The sequence below is a fragment of the Dendropsophus ebraccatus genome, chromosome 13 (genome assembly GCF_027789765.1).
Source record: "Dendropsophus ebraccatus isolate aDenEbr1 chromosome 13, aDenEbr1.pat, whole genome shotgun sequence".
Lineage (NCBI taxonomy): Eukaryota > Metazoa > Chordata > Amphibia > Anura > Hylidae > Dendropsophus > Dendropsophus ebraccatus.
The window spans coordinates 39,082,449-39,104,272 of record NC_091466.1 but is presented as its reverse complement, the minus strand read 5'-3'; the positions used below and the strand labels follow the sequence as shown (position 1 = coordinate 39,104,272).

At 43.9% G+C, this 21,824-nt stretch overlaps 1 protein-coding gene across 2 annotated transcripts in view; it reads left to right on the top strand.

Annotated features, from left to right (window-relative positions):
* The window catches only part of MTMR11 (myotubularin related protein 11), a 124,325-nt gene that overhangs the window by 72,692 nt on the left and 29,809 nt on the right, over positions 1-21,824 (top strand). For both annotated transcript variants that reach the window (XM_069950988.1, XM_069950986.1), the window contains exons 11-13: positions 2,166-2,238; positions 3,064-3,134; positions 4,954-5,126. In XM_069950988.1, coding sequence (XP_069807089.1) covers positions 2,166-2,238; positions 3,064-3,134; positions 4,954-5,126 — 317 coding nt within the window. The remainder of the gene's footprint in view (positions 1-2,165; positions 2,239-3,063; positions 3,135-4,953; positions 5,127-21,824) is intronic.

The following is a 21,824-nucleotide window of genomic DNA, read 5'->3' as shown; positions in this document are numbered from 1 at the left end:
CATTTGATTAGCGGGGGCTGCTGAAGTTGGATAAAGCTCTAAGGTTGTCTGGAAAACATGGATACAGCCAATTACTATATCTATGTTTTCCACATAGCCTTAGGGCTTTATCCAACTTCAGCAGCCACCGCTAATCAAATGCCGAAAGTTCGGGTTTGGATGGACTCGAGCATGCTCGAGGTTCGCTCATCTCTAACTGTCATATGTAAAAGATATAAAGGACACTGTGATCAGACTCCAGGAGATCACCTTCCCTAGCAATACTGATAGCGAGTCTTGATGTTGAATCATACGATCATGATATTCAATGCGGTATGTCACTTCCTCAACACAAAACGCACACAATTTCAAAGCACAATGATTTCTTGAAACTTTTACATTACCTTCTCACACACAATAATTTTTTGTTTGATCATCAATTTTTTCTTTAGTTTAAAGGCACAGTGATGGGCACAGCCTGTGCGCCAAATTTTGAAAATCTTTTTCTGGGGTGATGGGAGGACATTGTGGTCTTTTCAGAACAGCATTCGACATATGCTTCACAAATCATGTCTGTAACATCAATACACGCATTTATACGTCACTGGCTAGACATATAAGAGAAGTCCATGGGGGTTCAGTATCGGCATTACAAGTCTAGAGTCTATTACAGCCAAAACTGGGTCCAAGAGGGAAAATTTAGACAATAAGTTAAAAATTAATTGGGTACATGTTTTGCACACATGTCCTTCTAGTTAGTATCAATGTTGGGATCTGAATCTGTACAAGCGAATTGACACTTAGAAATGTTCAATCGTTGACTATTAGCACAGCTCAGTCTGCGCATACATGGTAGACCACATGGTCTGATACAGCCAGTGTGGTGCAGCCCCTGATTGGCTGGATTACTAAAGCCAGCATTGGCCGGTTATTGACATGTGTTAGAGCAGGACTTAGATGCTTGGTATATTGCAATCCTGCAACTCTATTGGTAGCGCTAATATTGTGATATCACCCCAGCGCTGGCGTTTTTGTATTAGAGTCCATTTGGCAAAGGCACTACTGCGCTGAAACGTGTTGGGGGGGGGGGGGGGGGGGCTGGAGCAGCAAAATTCTAACCCCTAATAAGTCTGTATTTACTATATCTCAACTGCAGTGGGGCTGAATCTTTTGCGACAATACTAGCTGAGACGAGATCCATTAATATTACAAGCACCTAGGTGATAGTACCTCAGTGATCCACCAAGGTCTACAGCTCTCCTGTCAGGTACCGTCAGGTTGTCTGTTTAAAAACAGTGTCTGGCGGCAGAATAACTATTATTCACATTGACAGTTATTATTCTGCCTGGCATGGTTTCAAAACAGGCCACCTGACGTAATCTGGCAGCTCACTCAATGCATTAACTTCACCTACAAGAGCTGTGGACAGCGTGTACTGACACACAAAGTGACAGGACAGGAGCCATTTCACAGCTACACAGCTTCTATTACACTATCCTTTATCTGTCCGTGATCAACCTTCTATAACCCTCTCTAACCCTGCCTCTAGCAAGTGTAAATGTATGTGGTCAGTTAACTGTACAGGAGCCGACTTGATCCATTATATATAAAGTAGAGGAGAAAGTGTGACATTACGGGGAGGAGCCTTGCAGGGATTATGGATAACCCCTTGCACCTGGGCTTTTGATATAATGCAATATGTGGCCGCCATTTTGGACTGGTTTGTGCAAACTTTTTGGGAATTTTGGTCCGCTCATCTGTAGTGTCATCATATATGGGTACAACACCATGAGACGGGATACTACTATGACCTTATAAGGGTCTAGATGCTGCTCTGTCGGTACCCCACTGGCTTTTTATACCTAATAAAAAATGTAGTTAAAGGTACAGTAGTTAAAAACAATCTGCAAACAGAATAATAAGCTCTATTAGATGCCAATTTTACATTGATATAATTATAAATCTAGAAAATAAACTTATGAGGTGAATACAGCAGTGAAGGATTTTGTTAGGATACAAAATAGAGACTATAATATACTTAGGGGGTGCAGTGCGTTTACCTCATTAAGTTGGGTGCAGTACTTTATACCTTATTAGGGGTGCACAATGTACTATATTTCATTAAGAGATTTAATAATTTGAATAAAAAACAATGTAAATCTAAGGATTGTATATGCTTCTTCTAGATACCTCTACACCCGTGCCTAATGACAAATGGCTGTCATCTCTAGAAGGAACTCACTGGCTGGATCATGTGAGGTAACTCTTAAAGGGGGCTAAAGTCTAAAGCTGGCATCTTATAAAAGTACAGTAGTGTTATTTGACTAGATGATATCAGTCACGGATGTGTACATGGCAGTTTCTGGAGTAGCGAGGGCAGAGCTTGATTGTCATTTGAATTATTTGTAACTCGGGGGATAGGATTACAACTCCAGGAATTAGAAAATTATGGAAGTAGGAAAGAGGTAAAGCATGAGTCTGTAGCTATAATGTGCTAGAATTGTGGGTACTACTGGACAGAGGTACACCCTAAACAATGGAACTGTAACAATGGAAGGTACTCTAAGTGCCAATGCAGATGACAATGAGAAGATATAAAAAACCATTCACATTAATAGAAATAAGATGTTTTAAGCTCTCTTTAGCAGCATTATCCAATACTGATCTAATTCTGTCGGAGGGAAGTGTTTGATGCATTAGGTTGTCCAACCATTAACTTTTATGATCCAGCAGTCGGACTGGCCACTGTCATACACTTGCAATTTATCCTGTGGGTAAAGGAAATGTTGATCAAGCAGCCAATTTAACATGTGGAATAACTACCCATGTGTCTACTCAAGTTAGCAGAAATAGTCTTGCCCAATACAATTTATGCTGTGCTGGACCCAGTGACATGTAGAATTTTGTCCAACACCCAGTGGTTCCTTGCTGTACTGACACAGTAGTTAGTTGAATATCCGCTCTTGATGCATTATACATTGACCTGATTTGACAACCAGCTCTATTTTCACCATCAGGCATAGTTCTGATAACAGATACAATTTCTAGTAAGCTTCAATGGGTGCTCCATTATCTTTGTTGCAGGTCATGTCTGAAAAAAGCCAGTGAAGTCTCTATGTTATTGAGTGAAGGCAATAGATCCATTGTTCTTCAAGGTAAACTAAACCTTATAGTAACTTAACAAATCTACTGTATTCTCCTACTTAAGCATGCTGTTTTGGGGAAAAGCAATCTCCATTGCTGGCTATTTTAAAGCATAACTGTCATTTAAATGTAATTTTTTTTAGAAATCAATCAATATCAATAGTTTTCCTACCTCCCCCCTCACTTCAGAAGAAGCAGGATGTCTGTGTCCATTATGCTCTATGGAGAAAGGAGGGGTCAAGGGGATGAGTGAAAACAGAGAGGTGAGAAAAGGCAGCCCTGCTCCTGCAATCTTCTCTAACCAAGCTCCTAGATAAGCAGTGATCTTTCTGACCTCTGAATCCAGCTTTTTATGAGCCTCGTCTCCAAACTGTACAGCTGTTTCTCTTTTCTCCCCCATCCCCTCGAGTCCTCCATAGGTTATAATGGACGCAGCAAAACTGTGTTCACTTTGCTCCTTTGTAATGAAGACGGCTTTGCCTGATAATACACAGATAAGAAATGAGAAGGAGGCTAATAAAACCTACTACAGAGTTTTTTAAAACCGCTCAAACTATTGATTTCTGCAGTACCAGTCGGATGATCTTTATCGCCGCTGTGCGCACACGCAATAGAATCCCCCTTTGCTCTCAATGGAGCGTGCGGCTGGAGCTGCACGCTCCATTGTGTGGACAGGGTTTTCCGCTGCAAATCGGCAACAATGGCCGTGATTATTACATAGCTTACATTGTGTGAACATAGCCTAATTTTTTAAACAATAGAACATGGTACTATACTCAACATGATTTCTTCCAAGAACAACAAAGAGGACCAAAGGGAGAATCCCTCAGGTATAGTCTGAAGTGTTCGTCACTGTCGTATTTTTTTATTTATTTTTTTGCAGAAATCAATAGTCCAGGCGATTGTAAGAAACTTTGTAATTGGGTTTATTAGCCAAATATGCCATTATCTGCATTTAAAAAGCCTTTTCCCAGGTCCCCCCCCCCCGCTCCCTCCTCTTTTCCATCCCCTGCAAAAAAATCAGGAAATTGTGACTTGTTGCATCAGACATACCCAGTCTGGTCTATAGAGAAGGGAGGGGAAGGAGGAAGGAGGGAGTTAGCCGACAGCAGAAAGCAGATAACAGAAGATTACAGGCAGGGAAGTGGGTGACAGCTGTAATCAGAGCTCAGAGAGGTCAGTGGTGACTGTCAGAGGAGATAAAGGGTGAGGTATTTGTAGATTAACTCTTTGTTGTCCTGTTTAGTCTTTTATTTAGCTCTCTCCATAGGAGAACAATGAAGACAGGGGGTAGAGCTTTAAACTGCTTTTTCATGATAAAAATGCATTTTTCAACTAATAAACCTAATTACAAAGTTTCTTAAAATCTCCTGTACTATTGATTTCTGCAAAAAAAAAAATTCACGACAGTTGCACTTTAAATACATGTGCTAATGCTTAATAATAAGGCATATTGGAATCTCACTAACTTCAGGGCATGCTGGAAACTCAGACTGGTAAATAATACATGTTTCATCTACTTTGAGAATCACAGAAAGCATATAATGTAGAATTAATGTGACTAGTTATGTACACACACAGGAATGAGTGGTTTAGTTCATATCTAAGGGCCTCTCCTCATTCAGGGGAACTGGGGTCCCATGAATCCTGTTTACTTAATCTGTCTGACTGATGTTCCCATAGAGTTTCAAGAAGAGGTGCTTGCACTTGTGCATGGCTCTCTTCATTGATATCTGTGGTGGTTGTTGCATGTAAACCTTAGGACAACTGAGTTTTGGCTTTTCTGTATTATAGCAATATAAAGTGCATCTATTTTCTTTTACAACACAGAGTTTGAGGACCGCGATTTAAACTGCCTGCTGACATCTTTGGTGCAGGTGATATCTGACCCCTACTCAAGAACTCTGTCTGGTTTCCAGAGTTTGGTCCAGAAGGAATGGGTATTGGCTGGCCATCCTTTCATGCAAAGAATTAATCACTTCAAACAATCAGACAAGGAAGAGGTGAGTGACTGCTACAGACTGCAACAGAAAAAATCTTACTGGTCTATAATCCAAAAAAGGTTATTGGGCAAAATCTTGACAGTGACATGTTGACCAGACACAGAAGAAAAAAAAAAAAAAAAGCATCTGTAGGCTATGTTCCCACACAGTATTTTTGCTCAGTATTTTGCAACCAAAACCAGGAATGGGTTAAAAATACAGAAAGGCCATGTTCACACAATGTTGAAATTGAGTGGATGGCTGCTATTTAATGGCAAATCGCCGTTATTTTAAAGCCACAACTGTTGTTTAAAAAATTAATGACTGCCATCTACTAAATTTTAACAGTGTGTGAACATAGCCTTAGACCTTATTCACACGTCCCGTGAAATTGTCCGTGGTTGCGGATCCGCATCCACAGACAATTTTAGGGACCATTAAAGTAAATGTGGCCATTCACATGATCACATGATCATCCCCCTACCCAGGGCCGTATTTACCACTAGGCACCCGTGGTGCCTAGTTTTTATTGTTTTATTGTTTTTATTATAGTGCTTGAAAAGCACTATATTGTAATCCGTATTCTTCTTCTTCTTCCGTTTCTTTCTTCTTCTTCTTCTACAGCCCGAACCGCTTTGCGCACAGACTCCGTTCAAACTGCGTTTCGAAGCCCTCGGCGGTGTGTGGTGTGCTATCTATTTTTCGTTTCGATCGGATTTGTCGTTTTTAAGAAATTTACGTTTAAAGACCCCAAATTTCCCATAGAAAATAATGGCCCATTGCAAATAATGGCCACACTCTAACCGCTGACAGCCAATCACAGCACATATGCAAATAGCTGAAATATAGCAGCCAATAGGAACTCTAAGGTCTCGTCATGCATTGTATCACACCATCCACAGTCACATGTCCACTATTGGCCAATAGAAGATGTAATATATGGAAGGTCCTTAACGATTTTGTGTCACTGACATGAGGAAGATTGTCATGGTAACCAAGCAATTGTCTTTACCATTATAAGTAGCAGAGTTCAGTCAGTAAAATAGCAGAGCTGAGGCAGCCATGTAGCAGGTACGGGATCCAAGCTGCTCTTAAAGGGACGGTACCCAAGCCGCTCTTAAAGGAACGGTACCCAAGTCGCTCTTAAAGGGACCCAAGCCGCTCTAAATAGGTCCCTTTAAGAGCGAACTAAGTATCTGTAAGAGCGACCCGGGTCCCTTTAAGAGCGATCTGGGTCCCTTGAGGGGGTAAATGGGTCCCTTTAAGAGCGAAATATGTCCCTTTAAGAGTGACCTGGGTCCCTTTAAGAGCGAAATGGGTCCCTTTAAGAGTGATCTGGGTCCCTTTAAAGGAAATATTTCACTCTTAAAGAGACCTGTTTCGCTCGAACTGGGTCCCTTTAAGAGTGAAATATGTCCCTTTAAGAGCGACCTGGGTCCCTTTAAGAGCGACCTGGGTCCCTATAAGAGCGAAATATGTCCCTTTAAGAGCGACCTTGGTCCCTTTAAGAGCGAAATATGTCCCTTTAAGAGCAAAATGGGTCCCTTTAAGACCGACCTGGGTCCATTTAAGAGCGAAATATGTCCCTTTAAGAGCAAAATATGTCCCTTTAAGAGATAAATTGGTCCCTTTAAGAGTGACCTTAGTCCCTTTAAGAGCGACCTCGGTCCCTTTAAGAGCGACCTGGGTCCCTTGAGGGGGGAAATGGGTCCCTTTAAGAGTGAAATATGTCCCTTTAAGAGCAACCTGGGTCCCTTTAAGAGGGACCTGGGTCCCTATAACAGCGAAATATGTCCCTTTAAGAGCGACCTTGGTCCCTTTAAGAGCGAAATATGTCCCTTTAAGGGCAAAATGGGTCCCTTTAAGAGCGAAATATGTCCCTTTAAGAGCGAACTGGCTCTCTTTAAGAGCAACCTGGGTCCCTTTAAGAGAGAAATATGTCCCTTTAAGAGCAAAAATCGGTCCCTTTAAGAGCGACCTTGGTCCGTTTAAGACCAAAATATGTCCCTTTAAGAGCAAAATGGGTCCCTTTAAGAGCGACCTTGGTCCCTTTAAGAGCGACCTGGGTCCCTTTAAGAGCGAAATATGTCCCTTTAAGAGAAAAATGGGTCCCTTTAAGAGCAACCTGGGTCCCTTTAAGAGCAAAATATGTCCCTTTAAGAGCGACCTGGGTCCCTTTAACCCCTTAGCGACCCATGACGTATCTGATACGTCATGGTGCCGCTCGGGGTGTTCAGAGCGGGGTCCCGCCGGGACCGCGCTCTGAACGGCGCTGATCCCCGCTGACACGTGCAGCCGGGCAGTGCCTCTATTAATTAAGCCTCTAAGTGCAGCTGTCAAACCTGACAGCTGCACTTAGAGGCACTGCGCCGCAGGTCCCTGGTGTCTAGTGGGACGGATCTCCCCCCGCGATGCGATCGCGGGGGGGAGATCCGTTCTTCTGCCCGTGCCGGGCCTCAGCGTCGGAATGACGCTGATCCCGGCTCGGCAATAGATTGCTATGGCCTGCAGCAGGCCATAGTAATCTATGACCGATCTAATCGATCTTTGCTGTGTATATACACAGCATTGATCTCTATGAGAGATCAGTGCTGTCTATATACAAGTCCCCCAGGGGGGCTTCTAGTTACAGTAAAAAAAAAAGTAAAAAAGTGTTTTTATTAATAAAAAATCCCCTCCCCTAATAAAAGTCCAAATCACCCCCCTTTTCCCATTTTATAAATATAAATAAATAAATAAACATATTTAGTATCGCCGCGCGCGTAATCGCCCGAACTATTAATTAATCACATTCCTGATCTCGCACGGTAAACGGCGTTAGCGCAAAAAAATTCCAAAGTGCAAAATTGCGCATTTTTGGTCGCATCAAATCCAGAAAAAATGTAATAAAAAACGATCAAAAAGTCGTATATGCGTAATCAAGGTACCGATAGAAAGAACACATCATGGCGCAAAAACTGACACCTCACACAGCCACATAGACCAAAGGATAAAAGCGCTATAAGCCTGGGAATGGAGCGATTTTAAGGAACGATTTTAAGGAACGTATATTTGTTAACAATGGTTTGAATTTTTTACAGGCCATCCGATACAATATAAGTTATACATGTTATATATCATAGTAATCGTAACGACTTGAGGAACATGCATAACAAGTCAGTTTTACCATAGGGCGAACGGCGTAAATGCAAAACTCCCCGAAATCAGAACAAATTCGTTTTTTTTTCAATTTGACAGCGCAAATGATTTTTTTCCGGTTTCGCAGCATATGTTATGGAAAAATAATGCCTGTCATTACAAAGTACAATTGGTATCACAAAAAATAAGCGCTCATATACGTCTCTAGGTGAAAAAATGCAAGCGCTATGGACTTTTAAACTTAAAATGGAATAAGCAAAAGCGCAAAAAACGAAAATAGGCTTTGACCTTAAGGGGTTAAGAGCGACCTGAGTCCCTTTAAGAGCAAAATGGTTCCCTTTAAGAGCGAAATATGTCCCTTTTAAGAGCGAAATATGTCCCTTTAAGAGCAAAATCGGTCCCTTTAAGAGCGACTTTGGTCCCTTTAAGAGCGAAATATGTCCCTTTAAGGGCAAAATGGGTCCCTTTAAGAGCAACCTGGGTCCCTTTAAGAGCGACCTGTGTCCCTTTAAGAGCGACCTGGGTCCCTTTAAGAGCGAAATATGTCCCTTTAAGAGCAACCTGGGTCTCTTTAAGAGCAACCTGGGTCCCTGTATGAGCAAAATATGTCCCTTTAAGAGTGACCTGGGTCCCTTTAAGAGCGACCTGGGTCCCTTTAAGAGGAAAATGGGTCCCTTTAAGAGCGAAATATGTCCCTTTTAAGAGCAAAATCGGTCCCTTTAAGAGCGACCTGGGTCCCTTTAAGAGCAAAATGGGTCCCTTTAAGAGCGAAATATGTCCCTTTAAGAGCAACCTGGGTCCCTTTAAGAACAAAATGGGTCCCTTTAAGAGCGACCTGGGTCCTTTTAAGAGCGAAATATCTCCCTTTAAGAGCAGAATCGGTCCCTTTAAGAGCGACCTCGGTCCCTTTAAGAGCAAAATATGTCCCTTTAAGAGTGACCTGGGTCCCTTTAAGAGCGACCTGGGTCCCTTTAAGAGGAAAATGGGTCCCTTTAAGAGCGAAATATGTCCCTTTTAAGAGCAAAATCGGTCCCTTTAAGAGCGACCTGGGTCCCTTTAAGAGCAAAATGGGTCCCTTTAAGAGCGAAATATGTCCCTTTAAGAGCAACCTGGGTCCCTTTAAGAACAAAATGGGTCCCTTTAAGAGCGACCTGGGTCCTTTTAAGAGCGAAATATGTCCCTTTAAGAGCAGAATCGGTCCCTTTAAGAGCGACCTCGGTCCCTTTAAGAGCAAAATATGTCCCTTTAAGAGCGAAATATGTCCCTTTAAGAGCAAAATCGGTCCCTTTAAGAGCGACCTTGGTCCCTTTAAGAGCGAAATATGTCCCTTAAAGAGCTAAATGTGTCCCTTTAAGAGCAAAATGGGTCCCTTTAAGAGCGAAATATGTTCCTTTAAGAGATAAATCGGTCCCTTTAAGAGCGACCTTGGTCCCTTTAAGAGCAAAATATGTCCCTTTAAGGGCAAAATGGGTCCCTTTAAGAGCAACCTGGGTCCCTTTAAGAGCGACCTGGGTCCCTTTAAGAGCGAAATATGTCCCTTTAAGAGCAAAATGGGTCCCTTTAAGAGCAACCTGGGTCCCTTTAAGAGCGACCTGGGTCCCTTTAAGAGCGAAATATGTCCCTTTAAGAGCAAAATGGCTCCCTTTAAGACCGACCTGGGTCCATTTAAGAGCGAAATATGTCCCTTTAAGAGCAAAATATGTCCCTTTAAGAGATAAATTGGTCCCTTTAAGAGTGACCTTAGTCCCTTTAAGAGCGACCTTGGTCCCTTTAAGAGCGACCTGGGTCCCTTGAGGGGGGAAATGGGTCCCTTTAAGAGTGAAATATGTCCCTTTAAGAGCAACCTGGGTCCCTTTAAAAGCGACCTGGGTCCCTATAACAGCGAAATATGTCCCTTTAAGAGCGACCTTGGTCCCTTTAAGAGCAAAATATGTCCCTTTAAGGGCAAAATGGGTCCCTTTAAGAGCAAAATGGGTCCCTTTAAGAGCAAAATGGGTCCCTTTAAGAGCGAAATATGTCCCTTTAAGAGCGAACTGGGTCCCTTTAAGAGCAACCTGGGTCCCTTTAAGAGAGAAATATGTCCCTTTAAGAGCAAAAATCGGTCCCTTTAAGAGCGACCTTGGTCCGTTTAAAACCAAAATATGTCCCTTTAAGAGCAAAATGGGTCCCTTTAAGAGCGACCTTGGTCCCTTTAAGAGCGACCTGGGTCCCTTTAAGAGCGAAATATGTCCCTTTAAGAGAAAAATGGGTCCCTTTAAGAGCAACCTGGGTCCCTTTAAGAGCAAAATATGTCCCTTTAAGAGCGACCTGGGTCCCTTTAACCCCTTAGCGACCCATGACGTATCTGATACGTCATGGTGCCGCTCGGGGTGTTCAGAGCGGGGTCCCGCCGGGACCGCGCTCTGAACGGCGCTGATCCCCGCTGACACGTGCAGCCGGGCAGTGCCTCTATTAATTAAGCCTCTAAGTGCAGCTGTCAAACCTGACAGCTGCACTTAGAGGCACTGCGCCGCAGGTCCCTGGTGTCTAGTGGGACGGATCTCCCCCCGCGATGCGATCGCGGGGGGGAGATCCGTTCTTCTGCCCGTGCCGGGCCTCAGCGTCGGAATGACGCTGATCCCGGCTCGGCAATAGATTGCTATGGCCTGCAGCAGGCCATAGTAATCTATGACCGATCTAATCGATCTTTGCTGTGTATATACACAGCATTGATCTCTATGAGAGATCAGTGCTGTCTATATACAAGTCCCCCAGGGGGGCTTCTAGTTACAGTAAAAAAAAAAAGTAAAAAAGTGTTTTTATTAATAAAAAATCCCCTCCCCTAATAAAAGTCCAAATCACCCCCCTTTTCCCATTTTATAAATATAAATAAATAAATAAACATATTTAGTATCGCCGCGCGCGTAATCGCCCGAACTATTAATTAATCACATTCCTGATCTCGCACGGTAAACGGCGTTAGCGCAAAAAAATTCCAAAGTGCAAAATTGCGCATTTTTGGTCGCATCAAATCCAGAAAAAATGTAATAAAAAACGATCAAAAAGTCGTATATGCGTAATCAAGGTACCGATAGAAAGAACACATCATGGCGCAAAAACTGACACCTCACACAGCCCCATAGACCAAAGGATAAAAGCGCTATAAGCCTGGGAATGGAGCGATTTTAAGGAACGATTTTAAGGAACGTATATTTGTTAACAATGGTTTGAATTTTTTACAGGCCATCCGATACAATATAAGTTATACATGTTATATATCATAGTAATCGTAACGACTTGAGGAACATGCATAACAAGTCAGTTTTACCATAGGGCGAACGGCGTAAATGCAAAACTCCCCGAAATCAGAACAAATTCGTTTTTTTTTCAATTTGACAGCGCAAATGATTTTTTTCCGGTTTCGCAGCATATGTTATGGAAAAATAATGCCTGTCATTACAAAGTACAATTGGTATCACAAAAAATAAGCGCTCATATACGTCTCTAGGTGAAAAAATGCAAGCGCTATGGACTTTTAAACTTAAAATGGAATAAGCAAAAGCGCAAAAACGAAAATAGGCTTTGACCTTAAGGGGTTAAGAGCGACCTGAGTCCCTTTAAGAGCAAAATGGTTCCCTTTAAGAGCGAAATATGTCCCTTTTAAGAGCGAAATATGTCCCTTTAAGAGCAAAATCGGTCCCTTTAAGAGCGACTTTGGTCCCTTTAAGAGCGAAATATGTCCCTTTAAGGGCAAAATGGGTCCCTTTAAGAGCAACCTGGGTCCCTTTAAGAGCGACCTGTGTCCCTTTAACCCTTTAAGGACATGGCCCATTTTCGTTTTTACGTTTTCGGTTTTTCCTCCTTGTGTTTAAAAGGTCATAGCACTTGCATTTTTCCACCTAGAAACCCACATGACCCCTTATTTCTTGCGTCACTAATTGTACTTTGCAATTACAGGCTGAATTGTTGCATAAAGTACACTGCGAAACCAGAAAAAAATTCAAAGTGTGGTGAAATTGAAAAAAAAAACGCATTTCTTTTATTTGGGGGAAATGTGTTTTTACGCCATTCGCCCTGGGGTAAAACTGACTTGTTATGCATGTTCCTCAAGTCGTTACGATTAAAACGATATATAACATGTATAACTTATATTGTATCTGATGGCCTGTAAAAAATTCAAACCGTTGTTAACCAATATACATTCCTTAAAATCGCTCCATTCCCAGGCTTATAGCGCTTTTATCCTTTGGTCTATGGGGCTGTGCGAGGTGTCATTTTTTTGCGCCATGATGTGATCTTTCTATCGGTACCTTGATTGCGCATATACGACTTTTTGATCGCTTTTTATTACATTTTTTCTGGATTTGATGCGACCAAAAATGCGCAATTTTGCACTTTGGGATTTTTTTGCGCTGACGCCGTTTACCGTACGAGATCAGGAATATTATTAATTAATAGTTCGGGCGATTACGCACGCGGCGATACCAAACATGTTTATTTATTTATTTATTTGTTTACTTTTATTTAAAACCTGGGAAAAGGGGGGTGATTCAGACTTTTATTAGGGGAGGGGGATTTTTACTATTAACAACACTTTTTTTTTTTTTTTACACATATACTAGAAGCCCCCCTGGGGGACTTCTAGTATATACACTTTGATCTCTCATAGAGATCTCTGCAGCATAGATATGCTGCAGAGATCCATGAGATCGGCACTCGTTTGCTTTCGGCTGCTGCAGCCGGAAGCAAACGAGTGCCGAGCCGAGGACGGCGCCATCTTGGACGCGTCCCCGGCCGGCATCAGTAACGGAGATCGCTCCTCCGGGACAAGGTCCCGGAGGAGCGATCTCCCCCACTAGACACCAGGGAAACGTTGCCTCCGGTAATCGGAGGCAGCTGTCAACTTTGACAGCTGCCTCCGATTAGCTAATTAGCGGGCACGGCGATCGGACCGTGCCCGCTAATAGCGGCGGTCCCGGGCTACACGCGGCACCCGGGATCGCGGCACTTCAAAGCGGGGCCGCCGCGCGGCCCCGCTTTGAAGTGCTAATGAGGACATAGGACGTACCGGTACGTCCTATGTCCTTAAGAGGTTAAGAGCGACCTGGGTCCCTTTAAGAGCGAAATATGTCCCTTTAAGAGCAACCTGGGTCTCTTTAAGAGCAACCTGGGTCCCTGTATGAGCAAAATATGTCCCTTTAAGAGTGACCTGGGTCCCTTTAAGAGCGACCTGGGTCCCTTTAAGAGGAAAATGGGTCCCTTTAAGAGCGAAATATGTCCCTTTTAAGAGCAAAATCGGTCCCTTTAAGAGCGACCTGGGTCCCTTTAAGAGCAAAATGGGTCCCTTTAAGAGCGAAATATGTCCCTTTAAGAGCAACCTGGGTCCCTTTAAGAACAAAATGGGTCCCTTTAAGAGCGACCTGGGTCCTTTTAAGAGCGAAATATGTCCCTTTAAGAGCAGAATCGGTCCCTTTAAGAGCGACCTCGGTCCCTTTAAGAGCAAAATATGTCCCTTTAAGAGCGAAATATGTCCCTTTAAGAGCAAAATCGGTCCCTTTAAGAGCGACCTTGGTCCCTTTAAGAGCGAAATATGTCCCTTAAAGAGCTAAATGTGTCCCTTTAAGAGCAAAATGGGTCCCTTTAAGAGCGAAATATGTTCCTTTAAGAGATAAATCGGTCCCTTTAAGAGCGACCTTGGTCCCTTTAAGAGCAAAATATGTCCCTTTAAGGGCAAAATGGGTCCCTTTAAGAGCAACCTGGGTCCCTTTAAGAGCGACCTGGGTCCCTTTAAGAGCGAAATATGTCCCTTTAAGAGCAAAATGGGTCCCTTTAAGAGCAACCTGGGTCCCTTTATGAGCAAAATGGGTCCCTTTAAGAGCGAAATATGTCCCTTTAAGAGCAAAATGGGTCCCTTTAAGAGCGACCTGGGTCCCTTTAAGAGCGACCTGGGTCCCTTTAAGAGCGAAATATGTCCCTTTAAGAGCAAAATGGCTCCCTTTAAGACCGACCTGGGTCCATTTAAGAGCGAAATATGTCCCTTTAAGAGCAAAATATGTCCCTTTAAGAGATAAATTGGTCCCTTTAAGAGTGACCTTAGTCCCTTTAAGAGCGACCTTGGTCCCTTTAAGAGCGACCTGGGTCCCTTGAGGGGGGAAATGGGTCCCTTTAAGAGTGAAATATGTCCCTTTAAGAGCAACCTGGGTCCCTTTAAAAGCGACCTGGGTCCCTATAACAGCGAAATATGTCCCTTTAAGAGCGACCTTGGTCCCTTTAAGAGCAAAATATGTCCCTTTAAGGGCAAAATGGGTCCCTTTAAGAGCAACCTGGGTCCCTTTAAGAGCAAAATGGGTCCCTTTAAGAGCAAAATGGGTCCCTTTAAGAGCGAAATATGTCCCTTTAAGAGCGAACTGGGTCCCTTTAAGAGCAACCTGGGTCCCTTTAAGAGAGAAATATGTCCCTTTAAGAGCAAAAATGGGTCCCTTTAAGAGCAACCTGGGTCCCTTTAAGAGCGACCTGGGTCCCTTTAAGAGCGAAATATGTCCCTTTAAGAGCAAAATGGGTCCCTTTAAGAGCAACCTGGGTCCCTTTAAGAGCGACCTGGGTCCCTTTAAGAGCGAAATATGTCCCTTTAAGAGCAAAAATGGGTCCCTTTAAGAGCAACCTGGGTCCCTTTAAGAGCGACCTGGGTCCCTTTAAGAGCGAAATATGTCAATTTAAGAGCAAAATGGGTCCCTTTAAGAGCAACCTGGGTCCTTTAAGAGCGACCTGGGTCCCTTTAAGAGCTAAATATGTCCCTTTAAGAGCAAAATAGGTCCCTTTAAGAGCAACCTGGGTCCCTTTAAGAGCAAAATGGGTCCCTTTAAGAGCGAAATATGTCCCTTTTAGAGCGAAATCGGTCCCTTTAAGAGCGACTTTGGTCCCTTTAAGAGCGAAATATGTCCCTTTACGGGCAAAATGGGTCCCTTTAAGAGCAACCTGGGTTCCTTTAAGAGCAAAATATGTCCCTTTAAGAGCGAAATATGTCCCTTTTAAGAGCAACCTGGGTCCCTTTAAGAGCAAAATGGGTCCCTTTAAGAGCGAAATTTGTCCCTTTAAAAGCGAAATATGTCCCTTTAAGAGCAAAATCGGTCCCTTTAAGAGCGACTTTGGTCCCTTTAAGAGCGAAATATGTCCCTTTAAGGGCAAAATGGGTCCCTTTAAGAGCAACCTAGGTCCCTTTAAGAGCGACCTGTGTCCCTTTAAGAGCGACCTGGGTCCCTTTAAGAGCAAAATATGTCCCTTTAAGAACAAAATGGGTCCCTTTAAGAGCAACCTGGGTCCCTGTAAGAGCAAAATATGTCCCTTTAAGAGCGACCTGGGTCCCTTTAAGAGCGACCGGGGTCCCTTTAAGAGGAAAATGGGTCCCTTTAAGAGCGAAATATGTCCCTTTAAGAGCAAAATCGGTCCCTTTAAGAGTGACCTGGGTCCCTTTAAGAGCAAAATGGGTCCCTTTAAGAGCAACCTGGGTCCCTTTAAGAGCGACCTGGGTCCCTTTAAGAGCGAAATATGTCCCTTTAAGAGCAAAAATGGGTCCCTTTAAGAGCAACCTGGGTCCCTTTAAGAGCGACCTGGGTCCCTTTAAGAGCGAAATATGTCAATTTAAGAGCAAAATGGGTCCCTTTAAGAGCAACCTGGGTCCTTTAAGAGCGACCTGGGTCCCTTTAAGAGCTAAATATGTCCCTTTAAGAGCAAAATAGGTCCCTTTAAGAGCAACCTGGGTCCCTTTAAGAGCAAAATGGGTCCCTTTAAGAGCGAAATATGTCCCTTTTAGAGCGAAATCGGTCCCTTTAAGAGCGACTTTGGTCCCTTTAAGAGCGAAATATGTCCCTTTACGGGCAAAATGGGTCCCTTTAAGAGCAACCTGGGTTCCTTTAAGAGCAAAATATGTCCCTTTAAGAGCGAAATATGTCCCTTTTAAGAGCAACCTGGGTCCCTTTAAGAGCAAAATGGGTCCCTTTAAGAGCGAAATTTGTCCCTTTAAAAGCGAAATATGTCCCTTTAAGAGCAAAATCGGTCCCTTTAAGAGCGACTTTGGTCCCTTTAAGAGCGAAATATGTCCCTTTAAGGGCAAAATGGGTCCCTTTAAGAGCAACCTAGGTCCCTTTAAGAGCGACCTGTGTCCCTTTAAGAGCGACCTGGGTCCCTTTAAGAGCAAAATATGTCCCTTTAAGAACAAAATGGGTCCCTTTAAGAGCAACCTGGGTCCCTGTAAGAGCAAAATATGTCCCTTTAAGAGCGACCTGGGTCCCTTTAAGAGCGACCGGGGTCCCTTTAAGAGGAAAATGGGTCCCTTTAAGAGCGAAATATGTCCCTTTAAGAGCAAAATCGGTCCCTTTAAGAGTGACCTGGGTCCCTTTAAGAGCAAAATGGGTCACTTTAAGAGCGAAATATGTCCCTTTGAGAGCAACCTGGGTCCCTTTAAGAACAAAATGGGTCCCTTTAAGAGCGACCTGGGTCCTTTTAAGAGCGAAATATGTCCCTTTAAGAGCAAAATCGGTCCCTTTAAGAGCAAAATATGTCCTTTTAAGAGCGACCTGGGTCCCTTTAAGAGCGAAATATGTCCCTTTAAGAGCAAAATCGGTCCCTTTAAGAGCGACCTTGGTCCCTTTAAGAGCGAAATATTTCCCTTTAAGAGCTAAATGTGTACCTTTAAGAGCAAAATGGGTCCCTTTAAGAGCGACCTTGGTCCCTTTAAGAGCGAAATATGTCCCTTTAAGAGCGAAATATGTCCCTTTAAGAGTTAAATCGGTCCCTTTAAGAGCGACCTTGGTCCCTTTAAGAGCAAAATATGTCCCTTTAAGGGCAAAATGAGTCCCTTTAAGAGCGACCTGGGTCCCTTTAAGAGCGAAATATGTCCCTTTAAGAGCAAAATGGGTCCCTTTAAGAGCGAAATATGTCCCTTTAAGAGCAACCTGGGTCCCTTTAAGAGCAAAATAGGTCCCTTTAAGAGCGAAATAGGTCCCTTTAAGAGCAACCTGGGTCCCTTTAAGAGCTAAATGGGTCCCTTTAAGAGCGACCTGGGTCCCTTTAAGAGCGACCTGGGTCCCTTTAAGAGCGACTTGGGTCCCTTTATGAGCGAAATGATTCCCTTTAAAGAGCGACCTGGGTCCCTTTAAGAGCGACCTGGGTCCCTTTATGGGACCCAGGTCGCTCTTAAAGGGATCCAAGTCGCTCCTAAAGGGATCCATGTAGCTCCTAAAGGGATCCATGTAGCTCTTAAAGGGACGGGACCCAAGTCACTCTTAAAGGGACCCAAGTCGCTCTTAAAGGTATGGGACCCAAGTCACTCTTATAGGGACGGGACCCGTGTCGCTCTTAAAGGAATGGGATCCAAGTTTCTCTTAAAGGGAAGTCACTGGTAAAGGTGCGCTCTTTTCAAGAACTATGTATTTTCCTGGAAATGCAAATCTAGTATTGTAATCCGTATTCTTCTTCTTCCAGCCATTTTTCTGCGATTAATACAGCCCGAACCGCTTTGCGCACAGACTCCGTTCAAACTGCGTTTCGAAGCCCTCGGCGGTGTGAGGTGTGCTATCTATTTTCAGTTTCAATCAGATTTGTCGTTTTTAGGAAATTTACGTTTAAAGACCCCGAATTTCCCATAGAAAATAATGGCCCATTGGAAATAATGGCCACATTGTAAACGGTAACAGCCAATCACAGCACATATGCAAATAGCTCAAATATAGCAGCCAATACAAACGCTAAGGTCCTGTTAGGCAATGTCTCATAACATCCACACAGTCACATGTCCACGATTGGCCAATAGAAGATGTAGAAGATGGAAGGTCCTTAATGATTTTGTCTCACTGGCATGAGTAAGATTGTCATGGTAACCGAGCAATGATCTTTACCATTAGAAGTACCGAAGTCGCTCTTAAAGGCACCCAAGTCCCTCTTAAAGGGACGGGACCCAGGTCGCTCTTAAAGGGGCCCAGGTCGCGCTTTAAAGGGGCCCAGGTCGCTCGTAAAGGGGCCCAGCTTGCTCTTAAAGGGATGGGACCCTAAAGTTTCTCTTAAAAGGAAGTCACTGGTAAAGGGGCGCTCTTTTCAAGCACTATGTATTTCCCTGGAAATGCAAATCTAGTTTTTTTTAATCTCCCACCTCCCGGTCAGACTTGCCAGTGAATCTGATATCTTTTTGAGGGGGGTAGGGGGGGAGGTATGGTCAGGTCTGGTGTGGCAGTGTAGTTCAGGTCTGGTATGGCTGTGACGCCTGGAGCTATTACCTACTTATTTCCTTCAGACAATATGCAGACCATGAAAAACGTGATTCAGACAATATTTCTACATGTTTCTATATGGGGAGCATGTGGCCGAAACCACTCTCCCCATGCTCCCCAAGATGGGGCGTCTTCAGGTTTAGTGCCTAGGGCAGCAGCAGCTCTTAATACAGCCCTGCTCCTACCGCCCGTCCGCAGAGATGACAGGAGAGCATGATATGCTCTCCTGTCATCTCATCTCCTCACCTCCCTGCGCTGACTGGCTTCATGTTCACCAGAAGTAGCCTGGACTATGCTGCCTTCTCCTGGCAGCCCAGTCAAGGCCACTTCCGGTGAGCGCTTAAAGCCGGTCAGTGCGGGGAGTAGGTGAGTAGGAGATGCGATGACAGGAGAGCACATCATGCTCTCCGGTCATCTGTGCAGCCCAGCGGCGGGGGGATCCGTGCCGGGCAGCGGTTGGGGCTCCGGCTAGAGGATCCGTGCCGCAAACCTCATCTGGATCGCCACACGGATCATGTGAATGAGCCCTTTCTGTGTTTTCAATCCACTCCTGGTTTTGGTTCATACATATTGAGCAAAAATACTGTTTGGTAACATAACCTTAATCTATTTCCTAAAGGGTTTGTCCAGGACTCCAAAAATGATGGCTGACCCTTACCATATGCCATTAATACAACATCAGTGAGAATCAGACAAGGTAATTCAGCCTAAGTGTCTGGGCCTCCTCTCCTTGTACCAGAATGGGGCATAATATTGACCTTTTACAGCTCAAAATATACTCAGATTTACAAGAAAAGGCATCTGGGTGCTGAGAGGGACAGAAGGGCTGGGCTAAACAATATGTCTTTGTTTCTACATGTTTTTTTTCCTGAAAAGCTGAGTGCATTGATTACAGGCACTACAACAGTCTAATAGGGATGTGTGGTAACCCCCAGTGGTGTTATGTCGGAGGATTGAGCGGTCACCTGCTAGATGGTAGTGTGTGACGCCACTCAGTGGTGGTTGGGCGAGATACAGCCGGACCTTCTGACGCCAATGCCAGAGGGGCACACAGATGTGGTGGCACACCTGCTTTTATTTTGGAGGGCCGGTTGTACCCTTTTTCCCTGTGGACAGTGACCCTCCCGGACTATCGGAACTGCCACCCACAGAGGGGAAACTGCTACCCAAAGGGGAAATGTCCCAAGGCTGTAGTGTATGCTGTGTCGGTGTGAGGTGAAGAATCACAGAGTCTTTTTAGCATAAATAATCTTGGTTTTACTTGAGAGGTAGCTGTGAGCAGCAAGACATACAGCTGTTACACTTGACAGTTCCCTTGATAAAGCACTAGATAATACACTTGATAATACGATAACTAGTTCTGCGTCAGGAATAGAGTGAGGAGTACAGTCGTGCTGACTAAGTAGCGTGTTGAAGGATACAAAGAAGCAGAGCAGCAGAGAGGAATATGTTGTGAGAGTCTCAACCCAAGTAGTACTGTGCTCTGCCGTGATGTTGGAGGATGAGGTAAAAGAATACTTAGAAGAAGAAGAGAATACTTGTGCCCATGTATTGACCTTTTAGTCTTCACACCACCTTATGCTCACTAGATTTGACCGAACCTTCCTAGAGGGTGACACAAGCCCCAGACCTTGTTACCTGGGATAAGCGGAATGCTGAGGGTTCTCGCTGACCGCTGCGAGATAAAGTTCCTAGGCTCTTAGCAACTTTGCTCTATCCGGATCAGTTCCTAGCTTACTGCTGTCTGTGGATACTGTCCTGCTCTGTGACACTCCTAGTCCACGGATTTAGTTGAGGTTATCTCTGACTTGTGCTCTCTTGAAGGGGTTTAACACTGCATAGAGTTGTGTAGCGTTACTGAGGAGAAACTGTTAGCTGGGTACTGTCTGATGTCTTACCCATACGGGGCTCTAAATAAGAATGACCCTTGAGGGTACGGAGATCTGGCAGAGGGCCAGGGCCCAAAGAGGACCACTGTAGAGAGCTGTCTAGCTTGTGTCCTTCCTCTACAATGTCCAACACGAAAAAGACACATGCACTTCCTCCACCCATGTGACCTTCCTTCCCAGTGTATCTAAAGTGCGCTGTGAATGGGTGAAGAGTGCAACAGAAGAAGTAAAGAGAGAGGTGATAGGAGAGAAGAACAGATTTCTGGTGGTCCGCAGATCCATGTGACATACAAACAAACAATAAACCTTTACACACTTCAGCTGTGCAACATCTGAATACATACATCTAATACAGCGACATCTAGTGGTGAAACATATTCATTACCTTCATCACCACTTTGGTACAATAAGTACAGACTTTTCTGAAGGGTGTAACCAATAGCAACACCTGTGGTAGGACACCACAGATGCATAGAGACTGCCATCACATTTGTTCTTTGTGTGTTCAACTTTCTATGGAAAGCAAAGCAACTATAGGAGACTATATATAGACTATATAAGTCTGTAGGAACATCTGCAATTTGGGGACATTACCAAAGTAACATCCACAACATTTGCAAAAATTACAGATCACCTTAAAGGGGTACTTTGGTGAATTTTTTTTCTTTCAAATCAAATGGTGTCAGAATATTATACAGATTTGTAATTTACTTCTATAAAAAAAAACACAAGTCTTCTAGTACTTATAAGCCATTGTATGTCCCACGGGATCTGGTGTTTTTATTACAGTCTGACACAGTGCTCTCTGCTGTCCCCCTGTCCCTGACAGGAATTGTCCAAAGCAGTAAAGGTATTCTATGGGGATTTGCTACTGCTCTGGACAGTTTCTATCACTGACTGAGGTGGCAGCACTGTGTCAGACTGGAAAGAAGGCACACAGGGGCATAACCATAGCAAACTTCCCAAGTGACCACTAAGCCGTCAAGTGTAGTCATAATTGCCTAAATGCAAGCGCTTGTCAGGAGTGCTTGTAGTTAAAAGGACATTTGCAGAACTCGGGAGGCCCGCTTGGCAGCTGGTTGCTGCAAATGATGACAGCTCAGGGGGCCCAGTGTATTGCAAAAACGGGCCATCGGGCCCCCTGGTGGGCAGCCGCTATGTCTGCTACAATGGTAGTTATGCTCCTGAAAACACCCCCTCCTGCAGGATATACAGCAGCTGATAAGTACTGGAAGACTTGAATTTTTTAACCCCTTAGGGACCAAGCCTATTTGGACATTAATGACCAGGCTCATTTTTTAAAAACTGACCTGTCTCATTTTATGCGCTTATACCTCAGTGATGCTTTAATGTATGCTAGCAATTCTGAGATAGTTTTTTCGTAACATATGGTACTTTGTGTTAGTGGGAAATTTTGGTCACTATCTTTTTTGTGAAAAACATCAAAATAT